The sequence below is a fragment of the Stegodyphus dumicola genome, chromosome 1 (genome assembly GCF_044657685.1).
Source record: "Stegodyphus dumicola isolate Sdum_Otavi_A_Nest chromosome 1, ASM4465768v1".
In the NCBI taxonomy this organism is placed as follows: domain Eukaryota; kingdom Metazoa; phylum Arthropoda; class Arachnida; order Araneae; family Eresidae; genus Stegodyphus; species Stegodyphus dumicola.
Window position 1 is genome coordinate 177,894,795 of NC_140768.1, and position 18,762 is coordinate 177,913,556.

General features: G+C 29.5%; 1 protein-coding gene across 4 annotated transcripts in view; it reads left to right on the plus strand.

Annotated features, from left to right (window-relative positions):
• Window positions 1–18,762, plus strand: part of LOC118203454 (cyclin-dependent kinase 17-like) — a 286,968-nt gene that overhangs the window by 109,124 nt on the left and 159,082 nt on the right. Inside the window, exon 1 of one of the 4 annotated variants that reach the window (XM_085823218.1) lies at window positions 7,807–8,497. The exons of the other annotated variants lie outside the window; for them this stretch is intronic. Coding sequence (XP_085679344.1) covers window positions 8,362–8,497 — 136 coding nt within the window. The 5' untranslated portion in view covers window positions 7,807–8,361. Of the gene's footprint in view, window positions 1–7,806; window positions 8,498–18,762 lie in introns of those variants that run through there. 4 annotated transcript variants of the gene reach the window in all.

The following is an 18,762-nucleotide window of genomic DNA, read 5'->3' on the forward strand; positions in this document are numbered from 1 at the left end:
ATTTGGTGGTAAAGCTTTCAAAATGCCGACCTTTAATTTCGTTTCATCAATTATCCGTATATTATCTTCTGTGGAAAACATATGCTGTGTTGTTACCCGTAGTAACCGTAAACACAAAAAGAGTTCAAATACGAAGTTTGAAACAAGCATATCTGTTTTGAAAATAAAGGGAATTACTGGTTATTTGACGTCATTTGCAGCGTTATTATCGGACCGTTATTAAACTGTTTCCAACTGGTATTTAACCTTTTCAAATAGTGTACCATAGATATAGATATATATATATGATTTTCTTCATATGAATAGAAACTAACTAAATCCAAGTCGACTTACAGAATTCTAGATTATTTTTAAAATCTGGGACATTCAAACTGAAGCGGTACACTGCTTTAAAATCCGGAACTCTCATGTACTATTTGGGACTTCTTGCGAGTAAGCCTTTGTTATGAATAGAACTGATTGTCGTAAAAGTAAAAATCGTTTAATTTTTTTCCCTTGCAAGCTTTTTTTTTTCTAACGTTCTGATATATTTATCAAACATATAGTTTATTTTCAGTTTTGTGTTTAGTCATTGCTTATTCAACATTCTGAGCAGTGTATAGTGTTATCTGTAAATGGAAATTCTGTTCTATTTCTGAACGTGACAGAATTAGAAAAGATTTGTAAGCATCCTTTTCTGCGTTTTCAGTAGGCGGAGCACGTAGTGTATGTTTGTTTCTTTCGTTTATATCCTCTTATCTTTAAAAGAAACATCACATTTCGCTCACATTGATCTAAAATTTATCGTTTTTTATGTAAATAAATAAAAAGTCTAAATTCCTATATTCATGGATAGCGCGCTCGCTTTGTGCAAGTATCGCCGTAGGCCTTTTTGCCTAACACGTGGTAAATCTAACTTAAATGAATCTGTTAGATATGTATTTTCTTTGGTGATGAGTGTGTTTAATTATATGATAAATCTCATACGATTGAATTTAGTTTTATTGTTTAAGAAAAGTATCATTTGTGTTTAGTGATGTATTATTTGTGTGAGAAGTATTAATGGGTTTTAAATGCAAGACTTTTTTTTTTTTTTTTTTTTTAAACCACAGTTAGTTGAAAATTAGTCAGTATAAAACTTAATCTCTCTGTTCCCCCATTTACCAAAGAAAAATTTTTAGTATTTCAATTGTTGACGCGATTTTTTGATTAAGATCATGTGAAAAGATATTTAATATTCTGTTTTTTTTATAGTAGCTGTAAAATTTTTGCGGAAAAGCAAGTTAAAATCACATCAAAATATATTTAATGTGCAGTTTTGTTTAACTGTTGTATAAATTTTTAAAGAATAGCGAATTGTTGCCTTCATCAGCAACAAAGTTTGTCATCCTGATATGTAACTCTAGTTCCAGCTCTAACAAATTTCAAATTCTGGCTTCCAGATCCCCATATTTTATGGAGGACAACTTATTGAAAATTTGATGTCTCTAGGTATCGTTGTTTTTTCGCAGTGCGAGAAACATACATACATTCATGCAGATTCTTCATTATTTAATTTCTTTAAATGTAATGGGTGGCTCTAATATTTGGTGGCAACAGTTTGAAAAGTGAACCAGCGCAAAATGCCAAAACGAAATTAATAGCCCTTTGGGCTAAAAATTTAAACATTTAGTTAATCTGACCGATTTAGTTTATCGACCTGACTTAGTTAACGTTTTAAACCTGACCATTGCTCCGTCTAAGCTGTGTGGTTCCATGCTAATTTTTATGAAACTGCGCATGTGCTTTTTTAGTTCTCGTGCACTGACCTGATTGCAACATTTCTACCAGGAAATAAATAGAATATTTATGAAGATACTATATTTATTAAATCTACCCCCCTGCCCCAGCAGAGAAAATTTTTTAACAGCCTGTAAGAAAAATTAGAGGAAATATTAATTTTATCGGTAGTGTTAATTTAATATTTGTACTGACTTCTGCACCCTCTGAATACTGTTGTGAATTAAATTTATTTCGGTAAATTATAACTAAATTGCAAAAGCAATCAATTAACTGAAAATTAATGAGTTTTTTAAAATTTAAATGTTAAAATAAAAAAAATTAAAAACATTTTTTAAAAAAGGATTTTTTAAGGTATAACTTGTCTCAACCGGACTCGAAAAAAAAATATGTGTTTTACTTCACAAAAATAATAATTTAAATATTTGGCGAAATTAGAAATAATTTGAAACAAAATAAAGAGTTTAAAAAAAATGGTGAAAATAATTAAGCAATATAAAATAGTAACTTGAAGTATCAAAGAAATGTAGTAAGAAAGTCAGTTGTAAAACCCAAAACTACAAGAAAAAGAAAAATTGCCAAAGCATTTCAAACGTGCATAAATGCAAAATATATGATAAAACAATAATTGAAATAAAACAAATTTTGAGAAAAGGTTTTTATACTAATACAGAACATATTGTGGTGGAAACCATAAAATTCCCCCCCCCCAAAAAATAAATAAATAAAAGAAAATAAAGGCAACCAAGAGTTTAAAAAATAGGAAATTATTGATTACCTTTTAGCCATTTTGCTGTAATCTGTAGATTAATTTGCTGTTATGCTGTAGTCTAAATTTCTTTAAATTGCAAAGTTTCTCCATCTTAAATCCCTCTCTCTTTCCCTTTCTCCACCTGGAAGCGAATATAAGATGAATATCTTAGAGAAAAATAGACACTTTACACGCATTAATTATCACGCAATTACCGGTATTAATTATCACGCATTATTAAAATAATTACCGGAGGGAAACTAAATTCTCGATTTACGGATATAATATCCGGCGTGACATTCGCGATAAATTCAAAGCCACGGTTGAGGAACAGTTAATGAAACGCAGAAATAACCCATAAAGTTAACAAAAATTACTATTAACGGTTACAAACAGTTCAGGCTGCTGAGTTTGATTTTTTTCGGTTACGTAAATTTAATTAGCACTCAAAATTGTACGTAGTGGAAGAATAAACATTATTAGAAATGAAGAAATTAAATTCTAAATGACATTGAAAATAATATTTTTTTACAAGAGAATATTCCAAAATGAAGCTCGCATAAAAAAAATCTATTAGGAGCATTTTCAAAAAGTTTCTTTTTTTTTTTCCCTTAAAGATCGATGATGTTTGGGATTACATTTAATTAAATTACGTATTGTTGTGTGCAACACATAGATGTTCTGCTTTTAATTGCTGTTATTCTATACATTTTTCTGTGGCAGTTTTCTTTTACACTGATGAGTTATGATATTAATTTTTCTATCATTCCGCTGTAAACAAACTCAGTTTCTTAATCCAAAGGGGCTTTATCCCTGAAAGACCATTGTTTTCGTTTTGCGATTTTGCGTTGATTCACTACAAGCGTTGTTTCACTTTTCAAGTTGTTGCCACCAAATATAATCGCCCTGTCTTGTATTTGAAGAAATTAAATAATGAAGAATCTGCATAAATGTTTGTATGTTTCTCGCATTGTGATAAAACAACGGTACCTCGAGCCATCCAATTTTGAATAAAGTAATCCTCCTGCGAATATGGGTATCTGGATTCCAAATTTAAAATTTGGAATTTGTTTTATTATCGATTTCATATTTTGTAAAACTTTAACCAATTTTTGATTAACAAACTCAAGGATTTCAAAGCGAGCAATGGCAGTGTTGTACAATAAAAACATTTTTATCTCCAGCGCGCGAGACTCTGTATCGGAAATTCAAGGATATGCTCAGTTTAAAACTATTTTAGGATTTTGCTCTTGAACTGAATTTTATGGTTTAAGTGGGAAGAACATGATATTTTATAAATAAAAATAACAGACAAAATGGAAAAATACCGCCCCTTTGGACTTAATTTAAAATCTCAAACCTTTGAGTTTTTTTTTTTTTTTTTTTATTTTTATTTTTCTTTTTAAAGAAAGCCCGGTTAATCCGCAAACCGGCTAATCTGCAGTTGACTGTATAACATTTCACACACAATACAGAAAGAAGCAAAATTAAATCTTGGAGATTTAAGAGAGAAATATCAGTTGCCAAGAAGATACTTTAAGATAATAAAGTAAAAAAGTACTTTATACTGTAAAAACTATTGCTAATATTGTAATGTCTTAAATTGTAGTATGATTGCTGTTAAATTAGAATTTCGAACGTTTATGTATAAAAAATTTAAGTGAGTTAATTTTCTTCCGCGTATCGTTGAGTCACCTCAGTGACCGGAGTGTTTGAAACCACAGAATGCTCTTATTTCATCCGGATTCCACTCTAGGCGGGGTCTGCTGACTGTCTGGGAGCTTTTCCACGTGCTTAACATAAACGCAAACCAGTTCTCTTACGCTTTTTACGAAGAGAGTCTAAGCCAGTGGTCGGCAAACTTATTAGCCAAAGAGCCAAATATGAACATTACAACAATTTTTAAAAAATTGGGAGCCAAATCTGCTTGTTTAGTAAACTTTTATTACACTAAATAAAACTAAATTTAATATTTAATAAATATTTGTTAATGCAAACAATGTGCTTGCATTTTCTTGGAAAGTTTGAGTAAGTCAGGTTTGTATGTTGTTGTTTTTAATTTTAGGCATGATTCCAAGTTCTCATCAATAAACGACTTCTCAGTTTTCTCTTGATAACGTTCAGGCTTGGAAAAGATTGTTCGCATATATATGTAGAACAGAAAAGGGAAATTATTTATTTTTAACTGAATTATTCGTATTATTTATTTTTAACTGAATTATTATTAGCTAGTATTTAATAGTTGCTAATCCAGGCATTGTCGGATTTAGATTTAATAAGGCCCTAAGTTATTTGAGATGTGGGTTCTTTATAAGTCCAGATATTATAAATATGATGTTTTTTTTGGGGGGAAGAGGTGGCTAAGCTACAGCTTATACGTAAATCCTGCACTGAGTCCATCTCAGTAATGTGTAGGATACAACAAAATCCGATAGCTGCTTTAAAAAATAATAATAATAATTGGCGACCTCAAAATTAACATTTCTAGATTTGGTGTTCTCCCCCTAAATTCATCTGTTCTCCCAAATTCGAGATTTTTCTATGTTATGTAACACTACTGGAAAAGGGCAACTAAAACTAATATTAACCAATCACAGATTAGCTCTGCTTATACCTCAGACTTGGTATAAATACTGTTGACACAATAACTACGTCATCCTTCTGCTCAGCTCTACATTGCTAATATCTCCTCGCTTCTATAAAATGCCTGCGTCTTAATATTAAGAAACCAATGTACACAGCAAATTATCATATGCTACTATAATTGTATCGTAGAAATGTATCGTATTTCATTATGATTGGATAAATATTTACTGAGAGGATTTTATATGCGTGCAAATAAAGACTGGAAATTCGTCAAGTTCCTGTTTTGTTATCTTCATCTGTAAGCCTTCACCATAAGCCACAACAACTGCAAGTTGATTCCTCTTCTGTGCTTCAAAATTATTACATGTATATATAAAATATCCATGCGCTATAATCTCCAAATCAGATAAGTTTAAGATGTTGCATCTACGCTAAAGTCACGAATATGTAAAATCGTTTCGTGGGGGGAGAAACATGGTCAAATGTTTAGCACCTGTGCTTTTGAGAAAAGTGTATAGTTACCCTTGCCGCTTTGATCGGCATACTGATTGCCATATTCTTGCCCAGAATTTGAATCACGGAAGAAGACATGCAGAGACAGACATTAGATTTTTGTTTTTGAAAGCTGGAGAGATGAAAAATGAGCAATGTCCTCGCCCGGACTCGAACCACGGACTTCTCAAATACGCGCCGAGCGTGCTGACCACTACACCACGAAGGCATGCTAAGAAGGCGGGAGAAATATCTTATAGGTATAGGTGTTTGTAAGGGTATACTGTCTGTGCATAATGGCTGCACTTAAAATGTTGGCAAGCCGAAAGTCCTTTCCAGTAGTTGGAGAAGAGGGATCAGAGACCCTCGGATTCGGCCCCTCGTGGTGTTCTCCGTCAAAATTAGGACTGTGCAGTTAGTGCGGCCGAGACAATACGTGTACTATCAATGTTACATCACCTTTTCCAGTTATTGCGGGTCGAAACGATTCGTTACGCTATTAATAGTAACGGTTGTTATGTTACAGTACCGTGTCAGAACACGTTATCAATACTAATTTATCCACCCACGCTGACAAGTGTTTCCACTCCAACAGTTATAAGGTCTTAAAAGTTTAATTTTTGCGCATCTCGGTAAAACCATTGCACTGGTTTTTTATTTGACGCGTTTTAATTTTAATCGTTCAAATAAATACAGTACATAGTGTAATTAAGTAAGCAGTGTAAGTGTTTTTAAATAATTTGCCTTTATTTTTTAATAATACATAATATTTGTATAATTTGTAATGCATTTAATTGGTATAACGTATCCAGTTGATTGTTTTATGAACACTTGCTCCTTAATAAAATTTAAGATGTTTCTAACACCAGGGTGCAGAACAATCGTGTGCTCTCGTCTAACAACTTTTACCTTCGGCATATCGACGAGGAAGCCTGCTGGTATTGCATAGGCTCCGAATTCGATTCCCTTGATTTTTAAAACTTGACGCTTTCGAAAGTGATAGAGTTTTATTCAAAATCTGCGCTTAAATGAGTCGCCGTTTTGCATAATTTTTATTCTTTTTTTTTTTTATTTCAGTTAACATTTTCAGCCATAAATAATTGCCACATTAATCGTGCCTGTTTCAGAATAGTTGCATTTCTTATATTGTTTTGCAGAAGAAAGGCAAGCAGCAGTTTATCTAGGCCGAGGTGCGGAAAGCGTGTGCCTTCTGATCAGGATGAAATTTTAATTCAGAATGAATGAGTTTTGGTCTCAATGCATTTGATTGGATAATTAATTATTGCGTAAAAGTATAATTGGCTAATTCAGAAGTCAAACAACAAAAATCAGCGTTATATTTACCAAATTTTCACAGGACTAGTTTCGATGGTTTTACCGAACCACCATCTTCAGCTGCAAAACCGCAAATGGTTGCCTCATTTGCGGTTTTGCAGCTGAAGATGGTGGTTCGGTAAAACCATCGAAACTAGTCCTGTGAAAATTTGGTAAATATAACGCTGATTTTTGTTGTTTGACTTCTGAATTAGTATTTATTCGGCGTGTTATTGTGTCTTAATTATAATTGGCTGTTTGTGATTTAGTTTCATTTTCGTCATCAGAGTTATGTAAGAGTAAACTAATTTTAGAACAGAGAAGGGAAATCAAAACTAAGCGTTAAGGAGATATTGCTTGTTTTAATTATAATTTACTTTTACATATTTTTTTATCTTACATGTTCACATCACCCCTTCAAAGAGAAAAAGGCTTAGAGACGGAGAAGTCCTTTTCACAGAAAAAGCGTTAAATCAATAGCAAATGAAGCAATCTAATTTTGGAAAATACGAATGATAAGATTCTAGCCAATTATTTAAATAATTCATACATTCATAATACATAGTCTAGCAATTTTTTTATTTAATTTATTTTTATTTAATTTTTCAGAATTTGCATTCGCATTAAATTGTTTGAAAACTTATTTAAAAAAAAACCCATATTCTGTTTTAAAAATTAAGGCAGAAAATTCTAGATATTCTGGTTTCGAAAAAAGCCGTTCAAATATAGTTGTCATTTTGTCAAATCGATTTCTTTTAATTCACAACAAAAATTACAAAAGCGAAGAGGCGGAGTTATTTGAACGGCGGGCAGCAAATCTGATCAATACTCATTCTTTGGCTCCATATTTGTGAATGACGGCGGTAGGTACTGCTATAATTACGGCAACCCTGCGATGTGTCACACATGCTGTTGTTATTTCGTTTCATTGCTGTGAGCGAAAAGTCGGCGCTCAGAGCTAATTTACGGCATGTGTTGTCTTAGCATCGTCTTCTCCAGGATGTAATATGATGTGGATTTTTGGCATTCTTTGATCTAAATTGAACGTTTACTGTTTCATGTCATATTTCTACTAAAAAAATTTTGACTGAATCATACCGTGTCGTTTCGGTGTTAAACTATAGCAATATGTAGTTTTCCCACTCTTTTGTAGTAAATTATACGACACATGTTTCTTCGTAGTACTATAGTCTAGACTGTCATTTTCTTTGAGAAGCACTTGATAATGTCGTCTTTTCGTTGCTGTAATCTCAGTCTTGCTCACGCTGTGGTGTTAAAAGGACTCCGCTTCGTGAAGAACCGCTAGGCCTAATTCGTGCCTGGATCACCATGCACTACTATTCTCTTCTCCGCTGGCCGTATAGCGATGACAGAAATCTGATCCGCGATATACGGAAATAAACAAATCTCTGCATCCGGACTTCTGTTTGTATGAGTAGATTAAAATAGTGCTGTGAACGATGGATATCAAGGTTATGGGTTTACATAAAAGTAGTACTTTTAGTAATTTTGGTAACCATAAATTGGGTAACTGGTTTTCTACATTGGGACATCCTCGCCGAAAAACGAACTTTTTGAAAAATTCCAAAAGTCTAAGTAAGTACTGTTTTTTTTTTATACGAAATCTTTTCTTTTAATGTTATTTTTCATTTTATACTCCGATAATCTCATTTTCATTGTTTTAAAGTGAAATATCTTGTAGCAGTACTGGAGCAGAAACGTCAAGATCAGCTGGAATGTTTATAAACATGATTTAAATGTCTCCGTTTGACATCGTGGTTTAGCATTTAGCTATTGCTATCGCGAAAGTAGATTGGCAGCTAAATTATTATTAAATTATTGTTTGAAAGATGGAAATCTAAATTCTGGAGAATGCTCTAACTATTTTATTTTTTATTATTTATTTATTTATTTATTTTATTTTTGTAGTAATGTAAAGCGAGAATTATAGAATTGATATTTTCACCGATGATTTAATTTCATCATCATTAGTATCATGATTATTTTTTAATTTATATTGTTTTATATTTTTTCTTTAATAGTATATTTTTGTGTTTTTAAAGAGCCTCTTTGCTATGTTTGTGTTCTGTGTTTGGTATACACTTGCAATTTTTTCGTAAAATGATTTACCTTTGTCTTACTTGGAAAATTTGACATACTCACTTTATTAGTGATTTAAAAAATTTTACTGCATGCACACTTTTTCTCTCCTTTCCTTTTTTTTTTTTTTTTTTTTTTTAAGAGATATGTCATATTGTTGAGCATTTTATAGTAAATTAAAATATTTTGTTGGACCACATTTTTATTGACTGAAAGAAATTTAAAGAGTTCTTATTTGAGCATTAGAACCTGTTTTATGCAATAATGCTAATGTGTATGAGTCTAGAGCATGACTTATATGAATTACTATAATATATGTACACCCATACATATTTACATACATGTGTATGTGTATATTATACATATCTTGCTTTTATAAGCATTATTTTATGCAACTGCTAAAATTAAGCAGTGTGTTTACAAATCCTGACAAGTTTTTCTAAAATGAATTTATGTGGAAAACAAATTAGTGACTGTATTTCTTATCCACTGTCATATTTTTTCTTTTCGATCTAGAAATTATTCATTGATAGATATTTGAATTGATCAAATTATTCAAAATGTAGAAAAGTCCTTATTATTTATATCACTAACACTTATGCTTAAGTTATCATTTTATCGCTTATCATGTATTTACATTGCCAGTCTGATAATTATGTTTCAAGGTTTCTCATATCATTTTTCTAAAAATCATTCATGGTATCCATAAAATCAAATATAATTTATTGCATGCATTTTAATGTGTAAATACTGCAGCAAATTAACATGAAACATTAAATATAAAGATATTTTTTATTGTGTAATTATTGGTTATTTTTCTCTTATTGCATCAAAAAATTCCGTCACTTTAATACTAATGCTTTTATTGGACAATCCAGTATCAAATGTTAGGTATTTTTTGTCAGTATACTAATTCAGTAATTACTGTCACTGGAAATATTTCATTTGGTCATTGTAATCTCATCTTCAGATAGAGTTTAATTTCATTAATTAAACCATGAATAAGAGCAGCATGTTAAAAGTTAATATTCTGCATTTAATCAGAGTAGATTTGAATAGAAAGCTTGTTAAAAAAGTACAAAATAATAATAATTACAGTGAAAATAAACTAAGCATTTACTATGAGTGCAATAAATTTGCAGAAAGGTATAAAATTATGTAAATAATTATTACATTTTAAAACTGAATGTAGTAAACAAGAAAATCACCTGTTAAATGATCTGTTAAAACAAGGACCATGCAAAGTGAGATCATGTTGCATAAAATACATTACTTTTGCAAAAGTAAGCCTACCAATTGCAGTGAACTTTTGTGGGTCTACTCACAGAATGGGGAATGCAGGGATGCTTAAACTTTAACACTTTGTGTTATATAAATAAATAAATATATATGCAAAGCATTTTCCAATTTTTAAAATCTATGCTGTTTACAATTATTCTGAATATCCATTTAAGCCTTCTGTGAAAAAATTGTGCCACTAAAAACAATGTAGTACACCATTAGTGGTACATATACCATAGTGTGAGAAACCCTGCTGTAATGGAAATTAGTGTCTTAATAGTGATATAAAAATCATTCTATAAATATAGCTATTATTCTGTATTTTTTTCAGGGGGGGTCACATTTATATCTAGCAGATACCTGTAGTTCTGAGTTGAGTGGAAAATATTAGATGCTTGATTATAACAGATGGTTGCAGATTAATCACAGTCACATTAGTGGCTTACATGTTGCCCTCATTCACATTCAGTGTATTATTTTTGCTATACTCCAGTCTGCACAATGCTGCCCCAAAATTTGCAATCTTGCACAAATCCAGACTTCTGTGTTAAATAACCTAAATAAATTTTAAGGTATTAACAGTGGTTTATTGAACTAAAAATATTTTAAGAAGCAAATTATCAAATTGATGTGAGCAAAACTCTACTGTGGTGTTGTGAGCCTTAGAACTAAAAGCAGGTGTATTGGAAGAGATTTTGTTCATGTAACAATAATAAGTATATGTAGAAAAGTTAAATTTCTCCCTATTTTTGTATATGTTATTAAGAAATAATGATTTAATATTAGTTCCCTGTTTCATATTATTTTAATTGAATTTAGTTCCCTGTTTCATATTATTTTAATTGAATTTAGTTCCCTGTTTCATATTATTTTAATTGAATTTGTTTAACTGAAAATTATATGCAGTTTAATTTTGATCTAGACTTAATGCATATTGCTAAACTTGTGCTCCTGATATTTTATTACCCTTAAATGGTGTTGCATATTTATAGTAATTGTTGTACTAAATTTATGAAATATAAAATAAAATTAACTTAGAATAAATATTAACTTTAAAATAGTTTTAACTGAAGGAAAAGTCTATTTTTAATGAAGTGTGCTTGCAAAAACTAATTTCACCTTTTGTGCATTTATTGTATATATTTGCAGAATTTAAAAGCATGATTTTCTGATAATTTTTAACATTTTATTATATTTTAAATGGTGTTACATTTTGTACATTTTTTATAAGTAAAGGTGCTCATTATTTTAAATTCTTAATATGGTCAATAGAAGAGCATTAAATTTAACAGAGAGAAATCTGATTTTATGTTTGAGCCAAAATTAGTTTTCTTTTCTACATTTATTGCAGGTATCCAGAAAACTTTATATATGCTCGGTTATTCAAATAAATAATACATGTAATTATATAATTGTTCAAATAATAATTTATTAAGACAGGGAGGGGAATTTGCTTCTCTGGATAAAAGAAAATTACTTTTAGAAATTTTTCCTTTGTTTTCTAGTCTATGAAAATTATGTTGAATACTGACAATAGGAAAATCTTTATAAATTATAAATTTTTTTTGTTGTCAGTATTCAACACAAAAGAGGAGTTAAGTCAGTGGTTATACATAGATAAATTTCTTCTTTTATTCAAATACTTTATTTTGTAAAGCTGTGCTCTAATACCTTTCATCTCTGATGTAGTTGGATCTGCTAATAACTGAAAATACTAAAAGAATAATTTTGCGCTCTTAAATTTTTTGTTTGCTTTCGTACGTGGCATACATTGCAAACAAAATTGCTGTTTTTATTAATGTATTCCAAACTGTGAGAAAAGTATGTTTTTCTTCTCGGGTTCATAAAATATGAATGCGATTAGAAGGTACAATGAATTATGTGAAGGTGCTTTTTCTTTTTTGAATTAAATTAATTGTTTAAGAACTTAATTTTTTTTATATATGCTCAATTAATTCTACCTGTATTAATATATTTGTATAATTTTGTAAATGAGTTCGAACTTGCCAACAGGCAAAAAAGATAAGAATACCTGCCAGGTAACAATTAAATGATCATTATCTCCAATAATAAAAAATGACTTTAAATATTGTTTAGCTGTTTTTTTATAATAAAGTATGATAAATAATCATGTTACTAAAAAGCACAGTTGAAAGTGTTCTGATGTGAATATTTTTAAAATTTTATATAAATCTCTTAAAAAATACCCTTAATTATGTTGAAAAGTAATATAACTTTAGAAATGTATAAAAATTTAAATCATATGTATAATGTATAAAAATTTAAATCATTATTAGAAACAAAATAAATAAAGTAATTTTTATGAACTGAATTGAATTGAGAGGGATATGGGTAAATTGAATAAATTTATAGCATTCAAAATCATATGTAAGGACTACATTCCAGAGAAAGTGCTGAATTTGCATAAATAATAAGATAATGCAAATCAAAATTTATTGCTATTTATCTATTAACTTATTAGCATTTTTGTTTTGAATTTTAGATTTTTAAAAATATGAATTTATATTAATATAATTTTTAGTTGAAGTTAGAAGAGCTAATATGATTACTGGGCATGTGTATATTTTATGTGGTAAAACAGAGTATTTTACAATTGGAAAAGTTCTCCATATTATCAGATAAAGAATCTCAAATAAAGCATGATGACCCCCCCCTCCGAAAAAAAAAGCATGGCATGGGAAAAAGATTGTATTTTTAACCAATTTTTATTGGTTAAAAAAATAAATAAGCTGGACAGTTTGTTTTTATTCTACTTCTAGTGGAGAATTTAATCATGAATTGAAATAGTCCTAATCTTTATCTTAATTTTAAAGATATTGTGGTGAACAATTTCAAAAATGTTTTTGAGAAAAATTTATTTTATTTTGGTATTGGCTGTTTGTTAACCTTAGCATCTTGAATATTTCATAGTGTTTTGTAGAATGTTTTTATGTACTTTTTCAAGCAGATTTATAGATGCAAATTCAAGACAAATTATAGATTCCATTAAAAAAAAAATCTCAGAATTCTTTTAATCAATGCAGTTTTAAATTTCTGAATAAAATTCAATACATATTTAAAATTAAGCACACAATCTCTAATCTAGTTTTAGATATAATCTGTTCTGAACTAATAAATTGAAAGGTCTGCCTTCTTTAGTTATACATAACAATATATTTTGCATATTTTCTTTAAATAAGCATTTTTAAAAGAAGGAATAGGAAATTAACTTTTCATTCATTATCTACTTATCTTTTAAAAATATTTTATAAGATATATTTAAAAATATATTTTTATAAGATATTTTAAATATTTTATAACATATATTTAAAGTTGTGTTCTTTCAGAAACTGTGATTAAGAAAACATAATTATACTAGAATGGCTAATACCTGAATAATTTCTTATTATTCGGTTAAGGTATGTAATACCATCCAAAATTTTAGACTCGTTTAAAAAATTGGACAGTTATTTATTTACTTATTTATTTATTTTTCTAATTTATATTGAATTTTCCCCACTTTTTAAGATAGTGTTTATACTGGGTTTGTCATCTGAATTTTTTGCCTTCTTATCTGAATTTTCCGAATCCCATCCACTGCTGGATATCTCCGACCTATTTATGAGATATATCTATATAGATAGATATAGCATTGTCCTAATATAGATATTTTGACTTTTTCTGAAATGACATGCCAAATGTTTGCCATATTTTGATTCTACATTTCAAATTATGCCTAAATATTTAATTTTTGTAAAATTTGGTGTGGAATTTGTAGAGAAATTTAAAAATTTATCTTGGTGCATTTTTTTTTTAGTTTGGACCAAGGATGATTCACTTAGTGAACTTCTTAATATATTGCAAACTATTTTACTTTCTCTTTTTACCTTGTGCATGAGCGGAAAAGATGTCACATCATTCCAACTTTCAATAATTTTAGCAAAGTGCCTAAACCACATTTGATGTTATTATCACTTTCAACAAATAAGCCAAATTTCAAAATGTGCCAATATATAAATTCACGTATATCTTCGGAAATTTTGAATAAAAAACTAATTTTTTGCGGGTATGTTTAGAAATATATCTATTATACGATGATGGTAAAAATTTTGTAGATTATAATTCAAAACTTTTTCGAAACATTAAAAAAAATTTTTTTAAATATAAATTTGAAATATAAATCCTAAGAAATGAACCTAAATTTCGAAATGTGAAAGGAACAATCAAATAAGTTTAATAAAAAAAAGAGATATTAATAAATTTATTCCAAACTCAAGCTAAAATTTTGAGCTAATTTTTTAAAAACTACTTGTGCGATTTTTACAAAACTCTGCAGTTTGGCATAATTTGAGTCGTAGAATCGAAATATGGAAAAAAAAATGGCTTGTCATTTCAGAAAAAGCCTACAACGCTATAAATACATCTAATAAATACCCTAAGTCGCGCTTCCGAGACATGAAAAAACGCAATCTGAATTTCGTCAATCGGCCCAGTAGAACGAGTGATATAGAACTGCCCCCCTTTTTTTTTCCTTTTTCGCAGTTTACGTCATGAAGTAGAAAACATATGGACCTAATAAGAAATAGACTAACCCAGTGGGCGGGGCGTGCGTCACACACATGTCGGGAAGAGAGAGTAGGGACGATTTAGTTTATCGTTACATTGAAACATATGGCGTTTGTATCACATAACTCTTTTTAATTATTAAATGTGATACGTTGTATAAATGATGAGATAATAAAAATCACAGTTTTTGCCAGTCAGATTTTATATATCTCATGAAACCACTTTTTAGTGCATTTTGAGTTTTTTTTTTTTTTTTTTTACTGTATTTTGAGCATAAGCGTAATTCATGTCTAAACATCATTACTTTGATAAAACCGTAAAAACTCTAAACAAAAAATTTATGAATTTACTTTTTTCCTACAAATAAAGTAAAATTAAGTAAGATTGATAGTACATGATGCTATGAAACAAATAAGATAAAATTAAACAAGATTTGGTAATTTATTTTAATTTTATGAACATTTTCAGGAGTAGTAGCAAATATTTATCATTTCAAATGTTTATAGAAACCAAGGATTGTTTTATTTATTTTTTCTGTTTTCAAAATTATTATGGTATTAAAAGATGATCATTTATGACAGTATTAATAACTCATAAAATTCGGAGCATAAACTTTTCTGAGTGTAATGAAAAATTTTAAAAAAATTCGCAGTAAATAAAAAAATCTTATGCGGAACTAGAAATAAATTAAAAAAAAATAATTACTATAAAATACAAGATATTATATGTCCAATCTTAAATTTTTATTAATGCGCCTAAAGTAACCTTGTAATTTTATATACCTGTAAATACTTTAAGCAGAATGACTATACATCCATAAATACATATGTATGAAAGTAAACAATTTAGGATATTTGTTGCATTGAAAAATTCACTGACTTCACTTTTTATTTCAAATATTTGTGAAAACAAGATTATATCTATTTATCTATTAATGTAAATACACACACATATATATATATATATAGAGAGAGAGAGAGAGAGGAAGAGAAACAGATAATATGGTTTATTGATGCTTAAATAAAATTAATTTAGTAAATCTGCTTCGAATATTTTCTCTCTGTTTAGATTCATTGTAACATGCAACTGCATGATGCATTCTGATTTTTAAATATTGAAATATCACTGCTTTAATTAATTTAATCAGGTGATTTTTATCTGGCTCATCATCATAAGTACGGTCTTGAAGAGAAGGAAATATATGTGTTCCTACGCTTTTTCAGACTTTTAGAGTCATGAAATTTATAATATTTTTTTTATACAATTTAAACTCCTTTTCAGTCTGCCTAAAAATTATTTCTGCATTTTTGCAGATCATTCGGACGTCACTGGAAGGAGAAGTCAAACCTTTACATCCAGATTTATAATATTTGAAACCTAGCAAACCATCGTATGGTTCTGTTGAAACTAAAGCTGAGAAACAGATATTACATTTTACTTTATAAGCTAAGCTTTTAACAACAAAACCAGCTATATAAGATGTATACTTTTCATTCTTAAATATTCTTATTTTTGATTAGTTATAATGCTAGGAATTAAAATTTACCTATAATTTAAAAAAGCAGCAAAAAATTATAAATTTTAAAGAAAAACTTTCAAAAATTCATTTTTAGGCATTTTAGTATTTAGCTATAGTTTAGTATTAGTTATAGTTTTAGTAATTGTAAGAGAAAATTACTTGGTTGAATTTTTCTGTTAGTTCAGATTTAAAATATTATTTTCTAAAAGAAGAAGTTACAAATTCTCTTACATCATAGGAAAAGCTAAAAATATATACAAGCCTGAAAGCATGCAACAGCTTTTTAGAACGTTAATTATGCTTGAAAAACATGCTAAGTATTTAAAAAGCAATCTCAGTGTCAAAAATAAAAATATTTAAAAATTCTTACTTGTGAAATGAGGCACTACCATCAGCTTTTTCGTGGCAATTGTACGCGCTGCAATAGCCAACCATTGCTAATTTCTGGAAGTCGTCCTTACTCCTCCGTTATAGATCCTTTTCTCTGTACTATTCTTTTCATTAGAGAAGTTTTCATTTTCCTGGATAGCTGCTGAAACTCAAGAGCTTTAAGCTTCTCCTCCCCCCCACCCCCGATTTCGGAAAGTCTTTTCGAGCTTGAGAATCTTGTGAGCCGCTAGGTGCAAAATATGATGAATTTCCTCTGCTGTTAATGGTAGATTCTGTTTCTTAGGCCAGTAGGACCTGGAAAATGATTTTAGGGTTATTAATAGGAACAAACTTTTTAAATATATTTTCTTTTTTCCATCCGGTTTTATTTCATTATTTGGCTAGCTGATACAATTTTCAGGTTATCCGATTTTAATCGTTTGTAATACTATTTAGTTATTCCTATAAATATTTGAAAAGGAAACACAAGTACCGTTAATTACCCCGTGAGACCTCATGTAGATGGGAAACCACTGTTCCAACTTTATTCGCTTGAGTTATCATCATGATTTGGAGAGAGAATGCATATTTTTACAACTGACTGCATTATGTGCTTTGCTTCATTAAATTTCTGGAATTTTAATACTTGCATTATAAGCTTGCATGTAACCGTATTACACGTTTTTGCATAATTTAAACTATTTTCACTGAAGTTTTGAGCAATACCTATACAACTTAGCATTATCCATTTTTATCTTGCCTTTGCTCTAAAATGCACTTTTGTACCATTAAGGCGTAAATCTTTTGTAACTTAAGAGAGAGGATATCAGTTTCTATCATCTTCAATTGATACTTATCTTCACATTTGTGAAGAACAATGTCATGCTACCGTTCCTCCTTCTCTCGTTAACAGAGGATGAATGAATAACATTGTACAGTAGCCTGACGGTTATTTGCGAACCCCCTTTTTTTTATAATTTTTTTTTTATTTATTTACATTTTTTATTTTTTGAGTTTTTAAAATTATTTTGGTTAATGCTGACGTTTTATAGATTAATGATTGTTTTTTTATGTGATAATGTGATATTTGAAGAAATACATTTCTTTAAAATATACATATCACTCAAAATGTGCTCTAGAGCCTAATTTACTGAACGAATTGGAGCAGAGTCATTTAGAACAGCGTTTAAACTGTGGTACGCAAAAAATAATCAATAACGGCGGACATAAAATTTTGAAAGTAAGCATCTTAAATGACTGCAATTGCTTCTTATTCATTATATGTATTAATGTGTTACGAATTCCAACCAAATTTTACTTTTAAAACTTGAAAGAATTTGTTAAAACGCTTTTTATTTTTACCAAGCATCAAAACATACTTGAGCCACCATTTTATGTTCGTCTTTGGAGCTACTCAAATTTGCATGCAAGGTTTACAACTGGAAAACGGCTTGCAGCTGTATTTGAATATTCCATTCAAGAAATAATTTCGAAATTTATCTTGTTTTCTGTGCTGATGATGAGAATTCTGCGCATATCTTTGAAAAGTAGTAAAATTAATAGGAGCAATTAAATCATCAATGCTATTGGAATAATTCCAACGTCGAATCTCGAGCTTTCCTAAGTATTCGATGAAAAGAAGACTTAAAATGAGACTATAATCACTATAAAAAAACCCTGTAAAAACCATTCACTGATCATCATTAAAATTCATCATCATAAGTCAAATTGAGGCATCTTCTTTTCTCAACTCCGCTTGAATTTGACTACGGAAGAACTTCGCTTTCAGCTACGTTAAACTTACAGATGATTTATAACTTTCAAAACTGTTTCACTTTATATCACTATCGATAGTAATTGTGGTCAGCTTATGCTTTCCTTTTAGATGTTGCAATAGTAGTGAAATTCATTTTACAAAGATTCCTTAAAATCGGCGGAGAAATGAAGAACGCAAGATCATACTGAGAGGACCATTAGAGCAGTAATACATATTTTTAAAGAAATCATGTCGGTAATCATAAGCTGA